At 38.0% G+C, this 27120-nt stretch overlaps 2 protein-coding genes across 2 annotated transcripts; one reads left to right on the top strand and one right to left on the bottom strand.

Moving 5' to 3' along the window:
* Positions 1-5752: 5752 nt before the first annotated feature.
* Positions 5753-23268, top strand: pmelb (premelanosome protein b). Its single transcript, XM_055012688.1, has 12 exons — positions 5753-5843; positions 9451-9546; positions 9641-9787; positions 11567-11695; positions 13689-13850; positions 15770-16102; positions 17785-18006; positions 19902-20039; positions 20126-20228; positions 20321-20526; positions 20615-20705; positions 22824-23268. The coding sequence occupies exons 1-12, from the start codon at positions 5783-5785 to the stop codon at positions 22975-22977; spliced, it is 1842 nt and encodes a 613-aa protein (XP_054868663.1). The 5' UTR covers positions 5753-5782; the 3' UTR covers positions 22978-23268.
* A 483-nt stretch (positions 23269-23751) lies between these two features.
* Positions 23752-26746, bottom strand: tuba1c (tubulin, alpha 1c). Its single transcript, XM_023296411.3, has 4 exons — positions 26585-26746; positions 25237-25459; positions 24985-25133; positions 23752-24887 (listed from the first exon to the last, which is right to left on the bottom strand). The coding sequence occupies exons 1-4, from the start codon at positions 26585-26587 to the stop codon at positions 23907-23909; spliced, it is 1356 nt and encodes a 451-aa protein (XP_023152179.1). The 5' UTR covers positions 26588-26746; the 3' UTR covers positions 23752-23906.
* Positions 26747-27120: the final 374 nt, after the last annotated feature.

Genomic DNA, 27120 nt, shown 5'->3' with positions numbered 1-27120 from the left:
ACAGAAATGAGACAAATGACAAAAATGGGACACAATACAAAAGAAATTAGACACAAAGCAACAAAAGCAATACAAACAATAAAAATGAGAGATAAAATGACAAAAACAAGACAAAAACAGCAGAAATGAGACACAAAACAACAAAAACTAGACACAAAATGGTAAAAACAAGACATGAAACGACAAAAATGAGACCCAAAACAACAAAAACGAGACACAAAATGAGAAAAACAAGGCACAAAATGACAAAAGCGAGACATAAAACAAGAGAAATGAGACACAAAACAACAGAAATGGGACATAAAATGACAAAAACAAGACACAAAACAACAAAAATGAAACAGACAACAAAAGCAAGACACAAAACAACAGAAATGAGACACAAAACAGAATTGAGACACAAAACAACAGAAATGAGACACAATCAACAGAAATGAGATACAAATGACAAAAATGGAACATAATAGAAAAGAAATTAGACACAAAGCAACAAAAGCAACACAAAACAATAAAAATGAGAGATAATGACGAATACAAGACAAAACAACAAAAACAATACAAAACAATAAAAATGAGAGATAAAATGACAAAGACAAGACAAAAACAAAAACGAGACACAAACAACAGAAATGAGACATAATCAACAAAAACAAGACACAAAATGACAGAAATGAGACATAAAATGACAAAAGCCAGACACAAAACTATAGAAATTAGACAAAAAAAAGACAAAATGTTGAGACACAAAATGTTCCATTTCTGCATTTTTTTTCTGCTCTGCTCTGGTCTGGTGATGGACACACAAAGACTGATTATACTGCAGAATCCTCGAACTGTTTTTGCCCACAGGCATTACCAAATTAATTTTTGTGAGTTTTTTAATTTGTTTTTTAAGACTGAAATTGCAGAAAAACGGCACATAGTTTGAGGTGATGGAAGTTTTCGTTGAATCACAAAAAAAAAAAGCACTCCAAACAGAAGCTCTGGTTTCTTATCATTACAGCATGTGACGATCTCAGCCTCCATCAGATTCATATTTTCATATTTTCTCTGGTTTTCTGTTCGACTCGTTGGAGGAAAGATGAAGGTGGATGAGAAGATAGTTCACATTCTAGTTGCTAGGCAACAAGGTGCTCAGCATGAGTCACTGGGCTTCATGGTGCAATCGAATGAAAGACAGAGACGAGGTTGCATCACAACAGAAAATGTTCATTTATCTAGCTAATATTTCATTGTGTGCATGACGTTTTTTGTCATTTAATCTGACAACATTTTGTACAAATATCCTACATAAGTTTGAATGCATTCATAGTTTTCTTTATCTGTTTGCCTCTTTTACTCTACCAGTCATAAGTTTGGACACACCTTCTCATTTAATGGTTTTCTTTATTTTCATGACAATTTACATTGTAGATTCTCAGTGAAGGCATCAAAACTATAAATGAACACATATGGAATTATGTAGTAAACATAAAAATGTGAAATAAATTAAAACAACTTTTATATTTTAGATTCTTCAAAATAGCCACTCTTTACTTTGATTACGGCCTACTATCACCTTAAGAATATATCAAGGATTAAACAACTAATGTCTCAGCAGGATTTGGAAAAACTGGTCCATATCTTTAGCAGACTAGACTACTGTCTCTTTACAGATAGATAGATAGATAGATAGATAGATAGATAGATAGATAGATAGATAGATAGATAGATAGATAGATAGATAGATAGATAGATAGATAGATAGATAGATAGATAGATAGATAGATAGATAGATAGATAGATAGATGGACGGACGGACGGACGGACGGACAGACAGGCAGATACTTTATTTATCCCAAGGGAAATTCAAGGACTCCCTAAAAAGTCCATCAGAGGACTGCAGCTCGTACAGAATGCTGCTGCTCGAGTCCTAACAAGAACCAAAAAAGTCGAGCACGTCACTCCAGTTTTTAGATCTCACTGGCTTCATGTCTGTCAGAGAATCGATTTTAAAATCCTGCTGATAGCTTATAAAGCACTGAATGACTTAAGCCCAAAATACTTCGCCGATCTGCTGTCACTTTATGAACCATCTCGACCTCTGAGGACATGAGGTCCTGGTCTGCTTTCAGTCCCTAGAGTTAGAACGAAACATGGCGAAGCAGCGTTTACTCATTATGCTCCACATATCTGGAACAAACTCCCTGAAAGCTGTAGGTCTGCTCCAACTCTCACTTCTTTTAAATCAAAGCTCAAGACTTTTCTGTTTGCCACTTTCCTATTATAGCTTATTTTAATTTGTTTTAAATGCAAACTGTAATTTCATTTTTTGTTATTTTTCTTATTTTCCTTTTCTTTGCTATGTTTTAGTTTGTCTTTTAATTGTTCTCTTTTATGCTTGTCTGAATGGCTGTTGTTGGTCCTTTTGCCTTCACTCTGTGGTCCATCTCATCCAAACCATCTGGATTGGGTTTAGGTCAGGTGACTGTAGAGGTCAGATCACCTGATGCAGCACTCCATCATCTCCTTGTTGGTCTAATAGTCCTTCCACAGCCTGGAGGTGTGTTTGGGGTCATTGTCCTGTAGAAAAATAAATGATGGTCCAACTAAACACAAACCAGATGGGATGTCATGTTGCTGCAGGATGCTGTGGTAGAACCATGCTGGTTCAGTGTGTCTTCAGTTTGGAATAAATCCCCAACAGTGTCACCAGCAAAGCACCTCCACACCATCATACCTCCTCCTCCATGTGTCACTGTCTTAGCTTAGCATGTTAGCATGCTAACATTAGGGTTTCAAATTCAAGAAAAAAAACACTTATTTTCACCCACATACAAACCATATATCTATTCATGCGTGTTATTTAAACTAACTAGGCTCAACTAATTTGCTTGAAATGAGTCTTTTTGATCATATTTTAAGATTTTATGAGCTGGAATTCACATTTTTTCTTCTTTTAAACTCAATCCTGCTCATAATGACAGTTTGGACTTTTAATTTGGCGGGGTATTTTTGCAGCATGTGTTTTAACAAGACAACTTTTATGTTCCTGAAGCTCTAATGTTAGCATGCTAACATGCTAAGCTGAGGCAGTAAACATTATTTGACTGTTTTCAGATGTTTTCTGTCGTATATTCTGGGCTTTGTGTTAAAGATGAATCACGTCTGAACTGGATTTACTGCTGAATGCTTAGAAGTACAATAATTCCCTATGAAATGTGGTAGAATTAAAATATAAAGTAGCACAAAACATAAAAAAGTACCTCAAAAATGTAATTAGGTAGAACACCTGAGTAAATGTTCAGCTAAATAAAATGTTTTATTTCTGACTAATTTGGACAAAATTCCCATAAGCTGTACTTTGTGTTTAGTGCTAATTAGCTAATGTTAGCATGCTAAAATGCTAAGCTAAGACAGTAAACGTAACATTTGCAGGATCCTCACACTGTTAGCATTTAGCTCCTGTTATCACGATGCAGTCAGCAGTGATAATCTGGCTGTTTCAGATGTTTTCTGTCGTATTTTCTGGTATTTGTGTCCCAGATGAATCAGGTCTGAACTGGATTTGCTGCTGAATGCTGACATTGTTTTAAAAAGAGGTTTAAACAGTGTCACAGTTTTCATATGATACAGAAAAACCTTCAGCAGACTGACTTGAAAGTTGTGGAGGACAAAGCCGGATGAATTTAGGGAGTCACAAGAGCTCCAGTAATCCTCATTAACGCTGCATTCCTCCCAGCCGCTGACTGACCCATTGTTCCAATGACACAGAAATACAAACCTTTATATCAGACTTTATATTTAACCTCAGCGTGGCATCAAAATAGAACTTCACACCATGCAGTCCTGCAGATATACTACACCTTTTACAGTTTTCCTGACGTGGGTTTACTAATCAGCAGCATGAATTCAGAGTAAATCCTCACATAATTAATTAACGAAGCCCAAAAAGCATCAGGTGACTTCAGCAGAGATTTGGAGGCACATGTTCTGTTGAACTGGAAACAATGCAAATCCCCTAAAATTAATGATACTGTAATCCTCATGATCTAAATACGACCCTGATGCATTGTTTTTTAGCCTCAAGGCACCGATAAATAGTTAATTTTAAAAATATTTATGTTTTTACTGATTTTCTTAAACATATATCTGAAAAATGTTCAATGTTCCAGTTGAGAATAATGCAAAAAGACTCCATATTTATGCAGCAGCTGCTATACTTATAATGTTTTTAAGTCTAATGAAAGCCATTATTAATATACTTTTAAAATGAATTTGAAATGTTGCTTAATTAGCAGAAACCTATTGTATTGAGTATTGTATTGTAAAAATGAGCAGGTAGCATTTAAATATTTCCTCAAACTGGAGCTTTTTTTTGGTGCAATATTTGAATAACCCAACGTGGAAGAATCAATACTTATGTATATTTTTAGTTTATTTTCATCTTCCACATGCTTCCTGCAATTTTGCACTTGTGCTTCTTACTCTGCAAATGTCCCCACGGTGGGATTAATTTAGGAATCCCAAACTAATTTAGTACAATTACAGATGTCTTCATTTAAAAAAGCATCCTATAATTTTTTAGATAAATTTCCAGTAAAGCAGCAGACAATGAAAATATGAATCTTCTTGCAGACGCTATAATTTCTAGATGTTTAAACTGGAAGAGTTAGTTGGTCATCGATCATGACGCCCAAGTTTCTGGCAGACTTTGTGGGTTTGAGCTGGGTTGATTCATGGATGTTGGTTTCTTGTTGTATAGAGGAACTGGCTGGAATGATGAGGAGCTCAGTCTTGGAAAGGTTGAGTTGAAGTTGGTGTTTTTGCATCTATGCCGAGATATCTGCAAGACATGATGAGATCCAGGCAGAGACAAAGTGGTCACTCTGGGGGAACGACCGAAAGAGCTGTGTAGTATCATCAGCATAGCAATGGTATGAGAAACCCCGGGAATGGAAACCAGACACAAAACAACAGAAATGAGAAATTATACGACAAGAACAAGACACAAACAAACAGAACTGAGACATAAAATGACTAATACCAGACACAATACAACAAAAAGGAAACACAGACAACAAAAACAAGACACAAAACAACAGAAATGAGACAAAATGCCAAAAATGAGACACAAAACAACAGAAATGACACACAAAATGCCAAAAACAAGATGCAAAACAACAAAAACAAGACACAATCAACGGGAATGAGACACAAAATGACAAAAATGTGACACAAAATGACAAACGAGAAATAATACGACAAAAACAGGACACAAACTTACAGAAATGAGACACAAAACAACAGAAATGAGACACAAAATGACAAAAAAGTTCACAAAACAACAAAAATGAGACACTTACAATTGAAACAAGACCAAAAACAAGGGAAATGACACACAAAAAGACAAAAACAAGACACAAAATGGCAAAAAACAGACACAAAACAACAGAAATGAGACACAAAAAGAAATAAACAGACACAAAATGACAGCAGTTTAATCGTTTTAATTAAAAATGTTTCTTTTTTGGAGTCTCTTCAGAGTGTCGTGATGCTTCGCTAACAGAAGTTAAAGCTCTGGAGGAATTTGACATTTCTCAGGTGATTACAAGGTTCTTTCTCTACTGTACTGTAATCCAGAGACAAGCTTCTACTGTAAATACACAAACCAAGGAAGGAGGAAGAGGAAGATCAGGAGGAGGAGGAGGAGGAGGAAGATGAAGAGGAGGAGGAGGTCTTCAGGACCCTCAGAGAGTTCATAAAGCCTCGTTTCTGCTTCCTGCTGCTCACTAAAGGGACAATGTGGACGTCTGCTGTGCTGCTGCTGCTGCTGCTGCTGGCTGCAGCTTCTACTGATGCCAGTGAGTAGAGAAATACTTTAGAATGTATATATAGTAATATAATGATATAATGTAGTTTAATCTGCAGCTTTTACTGATGCCAGTGAGTAGAGAAATACTTTAGAATGTATATATAGTAATATAATGATATAATGTAGTTTAATCTGCAGCTTCTACTGATGCCAGTGAGTAGAGAAATACTTTAGAATGTATATATAGTAATATAATGATATAATGTAGTTTAATCTGCAGCTTCTACTGATGCCAGTGAGTAGAGAAATACTTTAGAATGTATATATAGTAATATAATGATATAATGTAGTTTAATCTGCAGCTTCAGACAAGATCAGTTTGATTTACAGCATTTCGATCATGATGTTGCTGCACAAACTTAAAGGTGGATTCAACAGAACTTTTATTTCTTGCAGAAGACTTTCAGATTATTTAGTCACTTAAACTGCTAAAATATATTTTAAAAATTACTCAATTACAAGTGATGGGAAGTGAAAATGTCACTTTAAGAATGTATTATGTGTGTAGGTTTAAAAAAACAAAAAGCAAAACACTAAGAATTAAGTATATTTATGTTACTTTAATTTTTTTAAATTGCTGCTAATGCATTAATTTGAATCTAAAATCCTGAATTTGTTTTTAGTTCTGTATTTAATTATATTCAAATTAAATGTAATTATTATTTTCTTAAATTGTCAAATTAATGTAGAAAAACATTTTTGTTTGAACAGCAGTTTAGAAAAAAAAATGTGAAAAATGAAAATATCAATCTCACAAACCAAAGTCATGCTGCAGAAGTTAAATTGTCTAGATTTATTTACTAAATAATGCACACTTTGAGCTGCATTTCTTGCATGCTATTATTATTATTATTATCATTATTATCATTATTATTTTAACTACATTAGCAATATTAATGTTTTTAATTAATAATAGTACATTTTCATTATTAGTTAAATTATTATTAATAATGTTTAAAATTTTTTGAAATATAATAATTTGAAATACTGCTGCTACTACTACTACTACTACTAGTAGTAGTAGTAGTAATAATAATAATAATAATAATAATAATAATAATAATAATAATAATAATAATAATAATAATAATAATAATAATAATAATAATAATAATAATAATAATAATAATAATAATAATAATAATAATTGTCATCATCATCATCATCATCATCATCATCATCATCATCATCATCATCGATCAGGAAAACGTTCATTCTCACAAAATTTGCTTTTTTTAGGACAATATTCAGAATTTGACTCAATGTTTTCTATCTAGCAAAGACTACATATCTAAAAGAGTATAATATTTTATATTTACATTTATGTTTTAGCATAAATGTATTATTTAGTGCTTTTTAAGGAAGATGCTTTGACAAAATTCAAGAAAAAAATCACTTGTCTTTTAAACTCAACCCTGCTCATAGTAAGAGTTTGGGCTTTTAATTTGGTGGGGTATTTTTGCAGCATGTGTTTTAATGAGACAATTTTTACGTTCCTGAAGGCCTAAAAGGTCAGAAACAATGTAACAGAATCAACTCTGATTTCACCTTCAGGATTTTTTATCCTTGCACGGTGTTGTCGTGTTTTCTGTGAAGGTTTTTCTCCTGACGTCGTCTTTAGATCCAGTTTTTCCCACGACCTGCAGGCATGAAGGCAAACGACACAGAATCTGACCTCTGTGGAACAAAACACTCACTTTTTTTCTCTTAATCCTAGTAGAATCATGCGTTTTAAAATGATACTTCTGTGCTCAAGCAGTATCTGCAGCATGTAGCTGTAACTTATTGATGGTTGAGGTCATTTTCTCTGCCCAGACTCTGAAATTCTTTCATCTCAGAAAAAAATCCACATAAAATCCAACTTTAGATGAGTTAAACAAATCAAGATGGTTTCTTGCAAAGTTGCAGTACTTTTTTTGCATCGACTCGCTTTGTTCTCTTCTCAAATTTGTTACTGAGTTTTTGCACAGAATGAGGATTTTAGCACCAGTTTTTGCTAACATCTCTTCAGCGCCTGCAAAAACAGAAGAAAAACAACAGAAATGAGACACGAAATTACAAAAACCTGGCACAAAAAACAAAAAGGAAACAGACAACAAAAACAACACACAAAACACAAAATAACAAAAATGAGACACAGAAATGAGACATAAAATTACACAAAACATCAGAAATGAGACACAAAATGGCAAAAATAAGACATAAAACAACAAAAAGGAAACACCGACAACAAAAACAAGACACAAAACAACAGAAATGAGACACAAAGCAACAAAAACAAGACACAAAACAACAGAAATGAGACACAAAACAACAAAAACAAGACACAAAACAACAGAAATGAGACACAAAGCAACAAAAACAAGACACAAAACAACAGAAATGAGACATAAAATGACAAAAGTGAGACACAAAAGAAGAGAAATGAGAGATAAAAAGGACAAAAACAACAAAACTGAGATACAAACAACAGAAATGAGGTATAAAACAACAAAAATGAGACACAAAACAACAGAAATGAGGCACAAAAAAACAAAAATGAGACACAAAACAATAGAAATGAGACATAAAATGACAAAAACAACAAAAACAGAGATGAAACAATAAAAGAAGAGATGAAATGAAAAGAACAAGGTATAAAACAACAGAAATGGCACACAAACAACAGAAAAGAGAATTGTTTCAGAAAAATGCCTTACATAAAAGCATGCATGTTACTTTCAGATCTGGAAAAAAAAAAAATGCCGTTAACACACTGGAAAACATAAGCAGCACCTGAAAGAGACGCGTGATAACTTTAAAATAAAACCGTCTGAATTCATAACCTCATTAAAAACTTCTGATTTAGCTCCGACTTCTGCTACCTGCCGACTTGTTTAATCCAAATTCCGCTGTGTGACTTTGTTAATCTGTCAAATAATCATGAAGTCGGTCTGCTGAGCGTCACATGAGACGGATCAGGACCAGAGGTTTGTTCTGGTAATGAAATACACCCTCATTTAGAAACCCTCAGCTGCATTTCAGGTTAAATAATGGCCTGTAAATACATAAATATGAATATAAATGTATATAAATCAGCAATAATGCCTGGAAAAAAATCTAAAACAAGCACAATTGGTGTCTGAAAAGTGTTCAGAATCTATAAAAACAGTTTTTTTTTCATTTATTGGAATTTATTTAATTGCTTTTTCGTCTATATTTGCACCGACTGCAGGTTTAGAATTAACTGGAATTGATTAATTTCAGGACTTATTGCTTTTTTTTGTATTGTGTATTTATTTTGTCTTTTCCTTTATGATACTGTGGCATTTTCTGAAATAACAATAAACAATAGACTTATTTTAGCATTTCTTTGTTCAAATATTTCAGATTTATTTTTATTTTTGAATTTAACAAATTGTTGTCCTCTGTTGCTTGTTTAATTTTTTAAAGCTATTTCTACTGTTTTACTGACAGATTCTTTATTGATTGAAGTTTGTATACTGAATATATTAATATATTTTTTGTCTGTACATATCTTTTGCTGCCTGTCTGTGAACATGTGCAGCACTTTAGTCATGTTATTTAAATAATTTTAATTTATTTTGACATTTCAGAGCCTAAAAACCGCTTCACTCGTTACCCGTCATGGAACACGAAGATGTATCCAATCTGGAAAGATGGAGACCCTCGATACAGAGACTCCTGGAAAGGTTCGTCTGCTCTGACTGGACATAATATCCTATAAAACAATCTTCTTAAACACATTCAGACGTGTAAATTCTGTATTTCTGCCTCCTGCTGCAGGTGGACGAGTGATTTTTAATGTCGGAAACGATTCACCGACTCTGACCGGAGCCAGAGTGACCTTCACCATCGACCTGGAGTTTCCTCACAACCAGAAGGTGCAGCCGGACGGAGACGTGGTCTGGGCTGAAGACTGCATAGTTAACGGTAAAACAAACATGTTTGACCCCCAGTGACACAATGCTAACTTTTAAAAACATCAAACTTTCATTAATTTTTTGATCCGGTAGCTTTGATTTTCCTCTCAGTCTCTCGAAACCATTTGAAACTCTCCAAAGTAACATAAAATTGTCCAAATTGATCCAAAATGTGTCCAAAGCAATCAAAAAAATGTCTAAATAGACCTAAGATTTGTCCAGAATAACTCGAAAACTGTCCAAAATCACTTTAAACTAGTTCAAAATTAGCATTTTTGAGTCATTTTTGGACAATCTGAGACAATTTTGAGACAATTTTGACACAATTTTTTTCATTTTGAACGATTGAACGAGTGTTTACTTATCAGCTCTATAAAGATGTTTCACCATGCTGAATGTATCTTCCAACAACATGCTCTTCTGTTCACTGTTTATGAGCTACGCTGCATACATTTTACTGATCCAGTAGCTTTGATTTTCTTGTCATGATCCTTTTGGAAAATTGTTTGAGTCATTTTGGACACATTTTGGTGCATGTTCAATAATCTTTTCAGCAATTTTGTATGAACATATCTGATTTTTGACAATTTTTGAGCCATTTTTTGACAAATGTATGTCATTTTGTACAATTGTTGAGTCATTTTGGACAGCAATTTTACAACATTATTTCATTTTTACAACTTTTATGAACTGACACTGCTCTGCTTATCAGCTGTAGAAAGATGTTTCACCATGCTGAATGTATCTTCCAACAAAATGCTCCTCTGTTCACTGTTTATGAGCCATGCTGCATTCACTGTATCTATCCACTAGGTTTTGTTGTCTCTGTCAGTCTAAAATTGTCCAAAATGATTTTAAACTTGTCTCAAATAGCTTGAAACGTGTCCAAGGAAACATAAAATCTTCCGAATTGCCTCAAAATTTGTCCAAAGCAACAAAACAATGCTCTAATTGACACAAGAATTGCCCAAAATAATTCAAAAACTCTCTTAAATTACTTTAAACTAGTTCAAAATGACCATTCTTTTGTCATTGTGGACAATTTTAGTCATTTTAGTCAAATTTCAGTCCAGTTGGCTCAGAAACAGTGAACAGAGCAACAAGTTGTTGGAAGATACATTCAGCATGGTGAAACATCTTTCTACAGATGATAAGCAGAGACACAAAACTGGATTGAAATTTGACCAAAATCACTCAAATTGTCCATGATGACAAAAGAATTGTCATTTTGAACAGATTTTGTGTCATTTTGAACTAGTTTAAAGTGGTTTTCAGCAGTTTTCAAGTTACTTTGGACAATTCTTGAGTTTTGGGAAAATTTTGGGTCAATCTGAACAATTTTATGTTACTTTGGACAAATTTAAAATCAGTTTGGACACTTTTAGACAGACAAGGAAAATAAAACATACTGTATCACTAAAGTAAATGCAGCATGGCTCAAAAACAGTAAACAGAGCAGCAAGTTGTTGGAAGATACATTCAGCATGATGAAACATCTTTCTACCCATCCTCAGTGCAACATTTGGAAAAGGTTTTTAGAACATCTTTAGAGAACTTATCCTCCCTTTAAGAAAAACATTCTGAGAACTTTGCATTAAAAACATGACTAGAATTTTTACCAAATCGTATCTAGGATGTTCCCTTGAGGATGTAAAATACTTTTAATTCCTTCAATTCTTTGAAAAATACCTGAAAATCTCACATGCAAACACAAATAAATCAACCATTACCTCATCACACTTCAGTTTTTGATTTTCTGGTGCTCATATTTAAATTCTCTCTGTTGCAGGAACCAAGTACCACCAGTTTGAACCAGTTTACCCAGCACAGAACACAGACTGGGAGGCTGTTTTTCCTGATGGGACGCCAGTGAAGAAGGACAAGAAACCAGCGTACGTGTTCGTCTGGAAGACTTGGGGTGAGTGAAGCTGTTGACTCTTTAAACATCGCTGAGGATTTCAGGGGTTAGAAGCAGAGTGGTCTAACCCACAAAAAAAATCCAAATTGAGTTTTATATAATTTCTGTAATATTTTATGGTCTAGATTTTAGTGGTAAAGTGGTCTAACCCACAACCCAAGTACAGCGTTACAGTGGATGTTAGATCATTCTTGAAAACACAAAACTTTGAACCCGTTTTTCTCCAAAACTACAGAAAGTGGGTCAGACTACTCTGCTTTCAAACCCTTATTGTCCAAGATGCTTCAATAATGATCCCAAAGTATTCAAAATGTTTCCAAAATTACTTGAAAATGATTCAGAATTACAGAAATTGTTCCTGAAATGATTCAAAATGACAAAAATTTGTTCAGTGACATGAAAATAGTCTAAAATGACTTGAAAATGATCTAAAATCAGTCAGAATTTCTATCAAATTATTAAAAATGTTTCAGAACGACTGAAAATTTGCAGAATGACTAAATTTGTCCAAGATGCTTTAAAAATCATCCAAAATGACTCAAAACTTGTCTAAAATGACTTGAAAATGATGCAAAATTGCAGAGAATGTGTCCAGATTTACACAAAAATTATTAGAAATGATAAAACTCTTTACAAAATGACTCAAAATTTTTCCAAAATTACTTAAATCTGTTCAGAATGAACTGAAAAATTATTAAAAATGATTGAAAGCTTGCAGAATGGCATGAGAGGGTTAGAAGCAGAGTGGTCTAACCCACAAAAAATCCAGCCTGAGTTTTATATGATTTCTGTAATATTTTATGGTCTAGAATTTAGTAGTAAAGTGGTCTAACCCACAACCCAGATATAGGATTACAGTGAATGTTAGATCATTCTTGACAACACAAGACACTGAACCCATTTTTCTCAAAAACTACATAAAGTGAGTCTGACCACTCTGCTGCCAAACCCTTCATTTCTAATGAAAACATGCAAAACAACCAAAAGCTGGATCATGAACCTCGTCATATGATCAGATTAAACCACTTCATTCAGTCTGACATGGAACAGCAAACAAACTAAGATCATTCTCCTGGAGTCATATGTGGATTATCCTTCATTTGACGGGTGTTTTAATCTCTACATGTCTGTTACCACCCAGCTCTCTAGGGTCAGACAGGTGCAGCAAAAAAACGGATGTAATGGATTTGGGTAAAGCAATTTATTGCTGAGTGAGGAAATTAACACAAAAGAACAGTGACGATATGAAGAAACTGGGATGGTAGATGCTGCTAAATCAAAGAACTGGCTGCCTCACAATAAATGTTGAACTTGTTGAAAGATGACATCATCCATCTCATTATTTTTTGAGATTTTGCCCTTATGAGGAATTTGTTCTTTCTGTGAACCGGTCTACTGTGTAGCCACATGAAACTCTTGTACCCAATGCAGCTTCCATAATTCTTGTGGAGTGTTATGACCCAGCTCTGTATGGTCATCTGTGCACAACCAAAAAAACAGATGCTATTGGTTTGGTAAAGCAGTTTATTGCTTACAAAAGAACTGAAAGAAGAGTGATAATACAAAGAAAACAGAGCTGGTAGATGCTGCTAAATCAAAGAACCAAACAAAACAAAACCAAGGCCAACAGCTAGCTAGCAAAAGAAAAAGAAAACAAATAACTCCTTGACTAAACTTAAACCCAATAGCAATACCTGTAACCAACAACAGAAACGAACACAAGTGCCTCAAAACACACATTAAGACACAGGACAACAAGGAACCCCTAACCCGAGTTGAACAGCTGGTAGCCAAAGTTCAAGTCTTCACCGAGACTCGGGTAAACGGGTTAGGGTTAGAAAACACTTTTTACAGCTATAACCCCTCATAGAGGCCACCACAGAAGCGAGATGGCACACTACCACCAGCGGCCGTAACAATGTCCCACAATACATCTTACAGAAACTTTTGTGACGATATTATATGAATGAAATTAAATTTCCTCATCGTTCAGGTCAGTACTGGCAGGTAGCAGACGGACCTTCCTCCTCTCTGACCATCGGGACTGATGACATCCCTCTGGGCTCCTACACCATGGACATCGTCATCTATCACTACCGCAGCAAAGAGAAGTTCATTCCTCTGGGTTACGCCTCCACACAGTTCTCCATCACTGGTTAGTTCCAGAAGGTGCTTCATAGTTGGACTAACCACCAAGAGTCAATGACACAACTTTAAAGTATAGAACTCCTTTAAGCATTAATTCAAAAACTAGATGACACAAAACAAGAATTTAAGATGATTTTCCTAGATTTTCTGCTTTAATAAAAAAAAAAAACAAGTTAACATTTAATACATAATACAGTCTACAGAATGTTAGTTTTTCACAAGCAAGTATTCCGGTCGCTCTCCGAGCATAAACAAAAAGCTGCTAAACACTAAACTCTACACACAAAGTGATGAATTTCTCACTTAAAGCCTTTCAACCAGTTCTGGTGCATTCATGGAAATGTCTAGTCTTGTGCACTGTTAATGCTAAATGACTGTTTCCAGGAACTAATCAGTCATAAAGTCAGAAATTGTTGTATGCAGAGGACAGGAACCATGTTCAGTAGCAGGGAATTTTATATTTATAGCTGTAACTAACTACTTATTCAATTCATCACAACAGAAAGCAGATAATAAATATATGAAATGCTGTTATATTTAATTATATCACAGTTAATTAAACACTTTTCAGTAAAAACTGAAGTCACAGAGTTTAACACTGCTTTTTTCTAAAAGCAAAGTTAAGATATAGGTCTTTATTTTAATCACAGCGTGTAAATTTGCAGTGTCACAGCAGCAAAGTAGCATAAAAAATAAAAAAATATACATGAATACTAATGATATTGCATAGATCTATATAGATATAGATTCTTCCGTGAGTATAAATACTGATATAAGAAGCACAGATTATGTGGCACATCTGCTTGAAAGAAGGACGTTAAAGCATCAAGGAACACATAGAAGTTGTTCTTGAAAATCTGAAGGTTTGAGAAAAAATTAAAGACCCTATCATGCAAAGATTTAGCTGATAAATTACAAACTCGGGGCTGCACAGTGGTGTAGTGGTTAGCACTTTCGCCTTGCAGCAAGAAGATCCCTGGTTTGCGTCCCGGCTTTCCCGGGATCTTTCTGCATGGAGTTTGCACGTTCTCCCTGTGCATGCGTGGGTTTTCTCCGGGTACTCCGGCTTCCTCCCACAGTCCAAAAATATGCTGAGGTTAATTGATTACTCTAAATTGCCCGTAGGTGTGAATGTGTGAGTGCTTGTTTGTCTTTGTATGTAGCCCTGTGACAGACTGGTGACCTGTCTAGGGTGTCCCCTGCCTTCACCTGAGTCAGCTGGGATAGACTCCAGCCCCCCCATGACCCTAGTGAGGATTAAGCAGTGTGTAGATAATGGATGGATGGATGGATGGATGGGAAATTACAAACTCTAAAAAATATCTTATTATTAGGGCTGCACAGTGGCTTGGTGGTTAGCGCTATAACTTGCAGCTAGAGGATCTCCAGTTCACATCCCTGCCTTGCCAAGATCTTTCTGCATGGAGTTTGCATGTTTCCCTGTGCATGTGGGGGTTTTCTCTGGGTTCTCCAGCTTCCTCCCACAGTCCAAAAACATGCTGAGATTAACTGGTGACTCAAAATTGTCCGTAGGTGTGAATACAAGTGTGACTGTCTCTGTGTAGTCCTGTGACAGACTGGTGACCTGTCTAGGGTGTCCCCTGCCTTCGTCCTAAGTCAACTGGGATAGACTCCAGCCCTCCCGCGACCCTAATGAGGATTAAGTGGTGTATAGACAATGGATGGATATCTCATCTTACTTTTTAAATTTTGAATGATGCTGCATTTATTTCTAGTAGTGTTTCCTCAAATCCCTGTTTTACTGAACTCTTCATATGTAACTTGATGTTGTTGTTAGAGTTTGTATTGCTTTAGTGTATTATTATTCACTGTATCTGTGAGGCACTTCCTGTTGTATTTAAAGTCTGATTGATAAACTCAACAATGTCCTACTGACACCATCCTCTCATGATTCGTTGTCCTCAGATCAGATCCCCTTCGCCGTCTCCCTGGACCAGGTGAACGACATCGTGGCCGGAGACATGCGCTTCATCCAGAACCGGGCCATTGCCTTCACCATCACCCTCCATGACCCCAGCGAGTACCTCAGCAATGCCGACATCACCTTCAACTGGGACTTTGGCGATGAGAGCGGAGCCCTGATATCCAGAGAGCTGACTGTCACTCACACTTACATCAGCTCCGGTTCATTCAAGCCCCAGGTGGTGATCCAGGCGGTGATCCCTGACAAGGCCTGCGACCCCTCAACCGACCACCCTACCAAGGCGCCTGGTCCTCCCTCTGACCAGGGCACCACAGGTAAGGAACAGGTGTCAGAGGAGCAGTTTAAAATAGGAATACACTAAAAATGAACAAACAATACGTATGGGCAGGATGATTAAACATTAACATTTTGCGCTAATTAGCTTAGTATGCTAACATGCGAAAGTAAGATGTTAGCTAATATACCTGCTTAGCCATGCCATGGTTGTCACACGCCCAATATAGTCCCCTTCTATGCTACATGCTAAGCTAATTTTTCTGTCAAGTTTGCACTAATCATTCTGTAGTTGTTTGCACTTTTTATTAACTGAGTTTAAAAAATAGACCATTTCAATGAGCATTTTAACAGTATTTTTATGTGCATTACTGTTCAAAAGTTTGGAGTCACACAGACAAATTCATGTTTTCCATGAAAACTCCCACTTTTATTCATGTGCTAACATAACTGCACAAGGGTTTTCTAATCATCAATGATCCTTTCAACACCATTAGCTAACACAATGTAGCATTAGAACACAGGAGTGATGGTTGCTGGAAATGTTCCTCTGTACCTCTATGGAGATATTCCATTAAAAATCAGCTGTTTCCAGCTAGAATAGTCATTTACCACATTAACAATGTCTAGATTGTATTTATGATTCATTTAATGTTATCTTCAATGAAAAAACTGCTTTTCTTTCAAAAATAAGGGCATTTCTAAGTGACCCCAAACTTTTGAACAGCAGTATATGTTTTTGTGTTTCTGCTGCAAAACAGAATTTAATTGTACCACCTAAAATGACAACAAATAGATCTGACCATACTTTTGCAAGCAAGTGTTAGCATTTAGCTTGAAATGCTGAAATCACAGATATCTACACGCAGATGTTTAATTGGCTGCAGCTGGTAATTGCAGCAGTGCAACTGCCATTCTGGTCTATTAATTAAAAAAAAAAAAAATCACAACCCAATTTTCACTAGGCTTTCCAGCTGTTGTTTTTTTTTTTTTTAAGAGCCACATGTATTAGTGATGCAGGATACTCTGTTGAATTATAAAATTCCGGTTTTCATGCCAAAATATCTGCTGGAAGGCTGACAAGCTTCAGTGAATAGGCCGGAAAATGGGTGCTGCTTTTGTTCTGATTTATTTTGGTTGCATCTAATCTGATAGAGTTGCAGCTGAGAAGGTTCAATATCATCACTGTCACTGACTCACTGCTATGAGGCTGATATTTATCAGTAGAAAGTAGATTTTTGCCGTTTTTTTTCTAGTATCCCTCTGGCCTGGAGATGGAAACAAAGACACTGATTGTATTTCAGACTGTTCCCAGGTTTTTTCTCCATACAGCCAGAGGTTATTGGTTTTGTCCATACAATTCTAGAGCTGTTACTGCAGTTGAATATGTTTTATTCATCTAGGAATCGAAAAAAAAAAGCAAAGTCTTAAGGAGCTAATCAGTGAGCTTTAAACATGCTGGAAGGTGCAGTATGGCAACTTTTTCTTAATGTTTCCAGTCTTTATGCTAAGCTATGCTATCTAGCTGTTGGCTGATGCTTTATATTGAAGGTAAAGATACATATAAGAGTCTTCAAATCAAAGTTTGACAAAAAAGCAAAAATGTAAATGTCAAATTAATCCCTAAAATTTTAAAAATATTCACCATATTTTGTACCTGCACATGCTAGCTCAGCTCCACATCTTACTGGAACAGTAACTGAACAGTGCTTTCTGTGTGCAGTTAAAGCTCCTGCACTGGTTTCTGCTGTTCCTTTGCTGGTTTCCACCAAGTCAGTCGGTCTGAACGTCAACACGGTTCCTTCAGACACAGAAGAAGACAACACCGAGGACGAGGCCTCCACCGCCTCCGCGACTCAACCTGCTCAGGAATCAGTCGCCAAAACTCCGTCGCCCGTCAACCAGCTGCCTGCTGACACTCAGCCAGAGAACAAACTGGCAGCAGGTGAGCTACAGAATCTCACCTGTTCAGCTCCAGCCAGAGATAATAAGCACAATAACAACAATTAAAGCTCTCACACTAGATATCCACCTACCTGATGTACCACATATCTGATTTCCTAAAATGTAAATCTCTTGTCAAACACGCTGGGCATGTTGGAAATGAATTGCTTCATTGTGCCTCTTGTTATCTATTCATGGATCTACAAAACACACTAATCCATATGAAGAACAACATGTATTCACATCACCTAAACTGAACTTCTCAATAACCTGTCTGCAAAAAGAACCTCTAATCTAACCTATAAAGGCTCCTTTTATCTACAACAACTAGAGTACAGCTTCAGTTTTAAAATGGAGCTTCGGGCTACATTATTTACATGAATACATGAACACGTTAGCGGCCGACTGAGTTTGTAGATTCTTGTCTGCACGATCACTGATGTTTGTGAGATTACAACATAGCTCCTGTTGTTGTCCACACAGCTGCACAGACTCTAAACTCAAACCAGCATGATGCATTAAGGTGCATTCAGGAAATACAGAAGAAAACTACTTTCTATTGACTGCATTTTTAAAAATTTAGCTATTATACTACCATATGAAACAGAAGAGGCCGCATCAAAGGATAGCACAGGAAGCTTCTCAACACTTCTTCCGCTCCTGACCACAATAACAAACCCAGACTTAAATGGCACACCGATTGTATGGATAAATAAGGTCTCGCCACGAAAGAAACCCCCAGTGTTTCTTTTAAAAGTGTCCCAAACAATTCGGATAATAGAAAACACAGCAGCAAGACAAGATGATTTAGATATTTCTGTCCACACAAAGAGATACAAAATGTACTTCAGTTTAAATAACTGCCTCAGGCTGTGTCTGAACAGAGCAAAGACACCATGTCACTATAAATAAAATACAAATAAATGCCTATAATATGATCACTATATTTTATTTCATGACATGGTCAAGGCAGCTCTCTAAAATGGATGATTTTAATTAGCATTTCTTTTCCTTTATAGCAGTTATTTCGACTGTGTCATAATATTGTTGAAACTTGAGTGGAGACTTTCCTCATAAATAAAGGTCCTTCATATTCAAGCTGAACGAGTTCTGCAATGCTGACTAAGCCTGTCAGCACCGAGCAAGTGTTTGTGTTTTGCACTATATCGGTTTTAAATCTGGTCTCTGTGCAAAATTCTGCTCTTGTGTTTATGTCAAACAGCAATGATGTTGTCAGAGCTGAAGAGGGGAGCAATGGTCTCCAGTGTAGCGTTCAAAAGTTTGGGGTCACTTAGAAATGTCCTTGTTTTTGAAAGATAAGCAGTTTTTTTTCAATGACAATGACATTAAATTAATCAGAAATCCAGTGTAGACATTGTTAATGTGGTAAATGACTATTCTAGCTGGAAACAGCTGATTTTTAATGGAATATGTCCATAGGGGTACAGAGGAACATTTCCAGCAACCATCACTCCTGTGTTCTAATGCTACATTGTGTTAGCTAATGGTGTTGAAAGGCTAATTGATGATTAGAAAACCCTTGTGCAGTTATGTTAGCACAGGAATAGAAGTGAGTTTTCATAGGTGACCCCAAACTTTTGAACAGTAGTGTATACGTTTCTGATGGGCAAGATAAAAAAGAAAGTCAGTGTTGAAATGACAGATCTCAAAATGAAAACCACTGATTGTGAGATATTTCTCATAAGCATGCAAGTTTGTGTAAATATGCCACTAAAGTAGTAGTAGCAGTAGTAGTCAAAAAACGCAACAAATGTCTCTTAAAATACATTTAAATGGATGCTGTTTTCGTACACGAAAGAACCATGTTGTAGACGATTACAATGTTGATATAAATGTAAAAATGCTGGGTAATAATTCCACATTTGTCCTCACCAGATGCAAAGCAAACAGTGACGCTAACAGGCCGAGCTACAGTCGTTGTCGTTGCTAAGAGGGAGGCCAATGATAAACCCGCTGATGATGACTGTGTGATATATCGATATGGCTCTTTCTGCACTGGCATTGAAATATTTGGTGAGTTACTTTTCATCAGTGCTTTTTACATCAAAATCAGAAAGTGAAAACATTTGTAAAATAATATTCTATGTGTTTGTTTTCAGAGGCCATTGAAAAAGTAGAGATAGTACAAATGGACAATAATGTGATGGCAACACCTGGAATGGACAAAAACGTTTTGGATATCACTGTTACCTGCCAGGGAAGGTGAAAGCTGCCGCACCACAGAACAAATGAGGCTGCACAGATTCCTTCAGACAGGTTATTTTTTAACTCACTGGGATGTTTCCTTTGTGCAGCCTTCCTAAAGAAGTGTGCAGTGTGATTTTGGATGCAGAGTGCTTGAGGCCAATTCATACGGCATGCAACATGGTGGAGCCGTCCAAAGAATGCCAGCTGGTGTTACGTCACTTCTTCAATGACTCCGGTGTCTACTGCATCAATGTGTCCATGGCCAATGATGTCAGTTTAGCTGTCACCAGCGCCAAAGTCAACGTTGACATGGGTATGCAACACAACCACCGTACACCAGTCTGAGAGTGCATGATGTATCTGCTTTGTCCTGCTTGCTGACAGTGTGATCTTTGTTTCAGGCTCCGGGCTGTCTTCCTCTGGCACTATCGCCATGCTGCTGGGTGTCCTGGTACTCATTCTAGCAGTGGCAATAGTGGCGTATTCTTACAAGTAAGAACTGTAACTTTAAAAAATATTGACTAACTTTACATGAGAAGTTTGGTGATACCTTATAGTTGCTGTATTGTCAACAAATCTCTTAAATTAACAATAAACTAATGCAGCTAACAAGTTTTGATTGCACAGAGCTCACTTTCCCTTGCCATAAGCTCCATGGGAAACTCATTAGTTAGTCACTACTGCTACTTCACAGCTGAACACACGCTGTGGTTTAGTGCTGGGCGATATGGAAAAAAATCATATATCACGATATGGATTATTTTATATCACGATAACAATATATATCACAATATACCACAATAAAGTATGTTTTCAGTTATTCTCTGAAAAGATTGACAAAAATTTCATTGCTTACTTTTCTCCATGAAACTTCAACCTGTTGCTAGGGCTGAACCCGAATATCCGGTCCCGATGGTGGTATGCGGATATTTATTTTGAGATCCACCCCCCACCCCCCATCCCCCCGTCAGGCGTGACGAACCGAGCCGTAAATTCGGCTCCTTCCTCCGTTAGCTCACCGCCTCTGACCTCACAGACCGAACCGAATACTTTCCCAGGGAGGCTGAGCAGTGTAAGACCACAATAGTCAGAAAACACTCCCTGGTTCCCCTGTTTCAAAATGGGAACCACCATCTCATTCTGCCACTCCACAGCCAAGACAGCCCAATGATGTCCAGAACCTACAGCATTTCATGGCAAATCTTGTCCATATCTGGTGCCATCCCACAAAGGAGTTTCTTGACTACCTCAGCAACCTGTGGCATGGAAAAAGGCATGGTTCCCCCTGTAGTGTTCAAGCTCTGCCTCCCTAGCAGAGGATGTCATAACCAAATTAAGGAGTTCCTCAAGGTCTTCTTTCCACCACCTGAATATATCCCTAGGCCAGGTCAGCAGTCTCTCCCATGGCTCTACCCACCCTTGCATCCCCTTCCTGAGGTGTCAAATGGTTTGCCAGAACCTCCATGATGCCAAATGAAAGTCCTTCTCCATAGCTTTTCATACCTCTCCCCACACACCAGACAGTCTTTGCTTTGGCCACTGTCACAGCTGCAGTCTTTTTGCCCCCCCGGTACTGACCGCTGCTTCAGGAGATCTTTGAGCCAGCCAGGCCACCTTCCTTAGCCTGATGGTTACTGGTACTCTGAACTGCTGGTCGGTAAATAAGCACAGACAACAGTCAGCCCAAACCCAACTATATCTAGTCTGTACCGTTCCACCTCCCGCACCAGCTCAGGGTACTTCATTATCGGTGAGGTCACATCCCATATCCCCATAAGTAGTCTATGCCAACAGGGGTCAGCACGCCTAAGTTTGGCGAGCTCCCCTCCCAGGTTTGGCACATTTTACCAAAACTACTCCCAAATCATGGACATGGGACCTCTTGGGGTGTCCTGTGGTATCAGAATATTGGCAGCAGATTCTTTGGGTCCACAGGGTTGCAGGGTGGGGTTTCCATGGATCCAACTCGTTCTAGTGCCTCTCACAAATGGTCACTTAAACTGGGATCCGGGCAGTTTAGAGGTCAACACCACTGGGCTTAATGTCATGTAGTGACTCGTTCGTAGCAGTTTTTTTGATGTGGCAGGGTGTATTGTCTGCAAGTGGAGGCCAGCTGTCATTGGGAAGTGCTATGCTTAGTCTCTAATGAATTTTAGGTAATTGGTACATGTCAAAGTAAAAGCCAGGGTCCGAGGTTTCCCAGCAGAACATGATCAGTGTTATACACTTTACCTGACGGTGATTTAATTTTGTAGCAGATCGGAGAATATACAAATGCATTCGAGACAAAATTTCTTTCAATTCCTGTGAGAAAAAATATCTGTATTTAACTGCTAAGTCTAAGTTTCTAAGTATGAATGTCTGCTGTTTGGTGCTGAACAGGAAGCATACAGTCGGTGTTACTGCTGCCTGCTTCAGTCAAAAATGATGATCTAAAAGTAAAGCTAATCAATGAGCGTAAACTTCCTGTAAAGCTCTGAAGAGCTGAGTTGATCTGATTATACAGTTGCTAATACTCTGTCAGTTCATTTATCACTTTCACATTTGCACTCTATTAATAAATTATAGATGCTGTAAACATCTCGTCTGTATTTGTGCTTTGCTTAACAGGCGCTTAAAGTCTTATCGTCCTCTGAAGGAAGACATCGCTGCATCTGGAGGCCCACAGCTTGGCAGCTCATCCGGAGCTTCGATGTTCTGGAACCTCCTGAACAGACGAGGAGCTGCTGATAACTGCCCTCTGCTGCAGGACGGAGCGGTGTGAACCATCACTGGCCTCAAACATACAAACCAAGTAGCATCTGATTAGCAACTTACAGGCTTCTGGGGTGTCTTTTTTTACTATTTTGTTTGGGGTTTTTTTTTTTACATGTTTTTTGAAATACAAACTTCCCAAATGTGTGGTTTTTAGGATTAAATCAAAAATATTTCCTGGAATTATACCATAGACAGACTTTTTGTACCAGCTTGAAGCATGTTTACTAAACATTAATGCGTTATTTTGGATAAAACTGAATGTGAGTGTTTTTCCAATAAACAATGCTGAAAACAGTTACGCAGAGTTGTTTTAGTTTGATTCGAGCACAGTAGTTACAAATAAAGCTGCTACTCTGATGTAAGGCTGAGCTTCTTGAGGGATTATTGAAGATTTGAGACAGACTCCCTAATCTCCCCCAAAATAATCTGATGGTGCACAGCTTTGCAAAAACAGTAGATAAACAAACCTATCCTCCCCCCTATTGGTTAGAATAAGTAGGTGAAAAATAGAAAAATAAATCAAAACACCATTTGCTTATCACATACTAATCATATTTGTAGATTTATGATGGTTGTGCATTGAAATCCAACAGCTCCAGAATTCAGTTATGCAATAACACAAAATTCTTCATAAACGAAACCTATTCATAATTGGAAAAGGATTTACATGTAAATTATATATGCTGTGTAACTTATTCAGAATTTGAGCATTTTTTTGAACAACTCAATCATGACTGACATTAAGTTTATGTCTAGATAGAATTAATGACAGACACACAACTTCACATCACAGAGAATTTATTGAGAACATAGCCAAACTTGACATTTTTCAGGAGTTTTAATCTGAACAGCCAAACTGACAGACATTTGTTTGGAATGCATTCAGGGACACATTGCAATCAATTATTCGCTGGTCAATGACTTTTGTGTCCCTTTTTAATACTCCTCTCCTTCCTCCTCTCCCTCGCCCTCAATGGAGTCGACTCCCACCTCCTCATAATCCTTCTCCAGAGCTGCCATGTCCTCTCTGGCCTCAGAGAACTCTCCCTCCTCCATACCCTCACCTACATACCAGTGAACAAAGGCCCGCTTAGCGTACATCAGATCAAACTTGTGGTCCAGCCGAGCCCAGGCCTCTGCAATAGCAGTGGTGTTGCTCAGCATGCACACAGCCCTCTGGACCTTGGCCAGATCTCCACCAGGAACCACGGTGGGCGGCTGGTAGTTGATGCCAACCTTGAAGCCGGTGGGACACCAGTCCACAAACTGGATGGTGCGCTTGGTTTTGATGGTGGCAATGGCAGCATTGACATCTTTGGGCACCACATCACCACGGAACAAAAGACAACAAGCCATGTACTTGCCATGGCGAGGGTCACATTTCACCATCTGATTGGCCGGCTCGAAGCAGGCGTTTGTGATCTCAGCGACTGAGAGTTGCTCATGGTAAGCCTTCTCAGCAGAGATGACAGGGGCATAGGTGGCCAGAGGGAAGTGGATACGGGGATATGGAACCAAGTTGGTCTGGAACTCTGTCAGATCAACATTCAGGGCACCATCAAAACGAAGAGAAGCAGTGATGGAGGACACAATCTGACTGATTAGCCTGTTCAGGTTGGTGTAGGTGGGACGCTCGATATCGAGGTTCCTACGGCAGATGTCGTAAATGGCCTCATTATCTACCATGAAGGCACAGTCAGAGTGCTCCAGGGTGGTGTGGGTGGTCAGGATGGAGTTGTAGGGTTCCACCACAGCAGTGGACACCTGGGGAGCTGGGTAGATGGAGAACTCCAGCTTGGACTTCTTGCCGTAGTCAACAGAGAGACGCTCCATCAGCAGGGAGGTGAAACCAGAGCCGGTGCCTCCACCGAAGCTGTGAAACACCAGGAAGCCCTGAAGACCAGTGCACTGGTCAGCCTGAGGACAGAGATGGAGACACAGCAAAAAAATATGAGATACAGAATGCCATTTTATGTGTTATTATAAAGATAAATGTAAGAATAACTTTACCCACCAATTTGCGGATCCTGTCCAGAACCAGATCAATGATCTCTTTACCGATGGTGTAGTGTCCACGAGCGTAGTTGTTGGCAGCATCCTCTTTGCCAGTGATCAGCTGCTCAGGATGGAACAGCTGGCGGTAGGTCCCAGTGCGAACCTCATCTAAGGAGAACAAAAAACACAAAATGAATAAGTTGTGGTTCAAGACATTTCATTCAATTTGCTTCAATAACAATAGTGTTCAGACAGAAGTGATAGCTCTTACCGATGACAGTGGGCTCCAGGTCCACAAATACAGCTCTGGGGACGTGTTTTCCAGCTCCAGTCTCACTGAAGAAGGTGTTGAAGGAATCATCTCCTCCTCCAAGAGTCTTGTCGCTGGGCATCTGTCCGTCCGGCTGGATTCCATGTTCAAGACAGTAAAGCTCCCAGCAGGCATTGCCGATCTGGACACCGGCCTGACCAACGTGGATGGAGATGCACTCACGCTGTGGACAGAAAAAAACAGAGAGGTCATCTACCTGTGCTATTTAAGCTTTAGCTTCACATTCTGCCCCTGCTTTTACAGAAATCGGGAACATTCGGTTGCTCCCCCTGTCTGAGACGAACCGGCGTTGCAGCAGGAGGCGCCTCCCTGCACCAAACCCCACAGGGGGGACAGAAAAGCCTGACAGCAGCCCCCGCAGAGGCCGGACGCTCTCGTCTTTCCTCAAGTCTTTTTTGTCCTCTTGTCTTTTCATCCTACCCCCCCTCCCTTCTCTTTTGCAGGCGTAAGCACACATGCAAATTCATTTGCTTGTGCACGGGCGCGTGCACTTAGCCTGGAATATTCCACTTGTGCCCTGAGGATGCACAATCACAGCAGATGCTCACAAGCAAAAAAACCCCCTAAAAAACAGTAAAATTCATTTGTTATCGCATCTCTGTCATTTAATACAGTTAAAATCTGTATTTAATTCAAATTTAATTAAAATATGGCGTATTTGTTGGATTTAACTCCACATTTTATGTGAAAGAGGCGATTTTTGTTTAATCATTGATGAGATTAAAAATTTTATCTCCTGTCTGCTGCTGTATCCTATAAATTAAAAATGAGAGCTGCAATCTACTGCCTCATCCATCCCCACCCTATCTGCCCCTCCCTGCCTCCACACAGGGAAGGGCTTTTGTAAGGTGACAGATTTCAGTATAAATCACACGTTTAATTGGACAAAAAAAAATAAATATATGAGGTTAAATAGCGCTGTTGTTTTACGTAAAAACGGGATTTATTGGCCGTAAGGTGGGTTCTAAACGCCGCCAGTCAGTGCATTGTTCTCATCTCCACACAATGACAATCACACCGTGGCACTGCTGCAGCAATCTGTGCATCAGCTGCAACAATAAACCGATCACCTCCATCCTTAAACACAACAACATGAAGGGTTATCAGTGTGTTTCGGTTACAAAGACCCTCCTGTGCTCGAAAAAGGAGGTTTTTGTGTGGAGATGGAAACGCGTTGGTGACGTCGCTGGAACAACCGGCTGCTGCCGATTTTTATCTGAATTCTACCGCAAAAAAAAAAAAAAAAAAAAAAAAAATTCAGAAAGAGTAGAAAAAAACATGCACTTACCATGTTTTCGTTTGAGGTTTAAAGAGGAAGAGAAGGAAGGAAAAAAAAGAGGCTTTTCTAAAAACGGTGTGTTTGCGTCGCGTGTTGTACCCAACGGGGTCGATGCAACAACTGCTGAATGGGAGGGCGGCGCTTCCACATTTATACAAGCAGCCGATGTGCTCCTGTGCACTGTGGAAAAAACCCTCTTACTACCGCTGTTTGGCAGTGCAGCTCAGACTGTGCTATTCAGGGGGTTTGCATTCAAATGTGAAGAGAAATATTCGCCAAAACGTGATTTTTATTACAAAAACGTTTATTCAATGAGGTGAATATTGTGCAGATTAATGGATGGCTGGGAGTTTTATTGAGTATTTATAGTATAGTTTGGAATATTCTGTTTTTTAAGGATATTTGCAATGCAGATTTTCATGTGGAATTATGCGAGAGCAAACACTGAAGGGAATAAATGAATAATAAATAAATTCCTGCTGTGGGATCAATATAGGTTTAATCTGTCTATCTATCTAAAGGGCTCGTTCAGACAAAGCTGATTC

This window comes from Amphiprion ocellaris, chromosome 8, assembly GCF_022539595.1.
Source record: "Amphiprion ocellaris isolate individual 3 ecotype Okinawa chromosome 8, ASM2253959v1, whole genome shotgun sequence".
Classification (NCBI taxonomy): Eukaryota; Metazoa; Chordata; class Actinopteri; family Pomacentridae; genus Amphiprion; species Amphiprion ocellaris.
The sequence above is the reverse complement of the archived record's forward strand: the minus strand, read 5'-3'. Positions and strand labels throughout refer to the sequence as shown.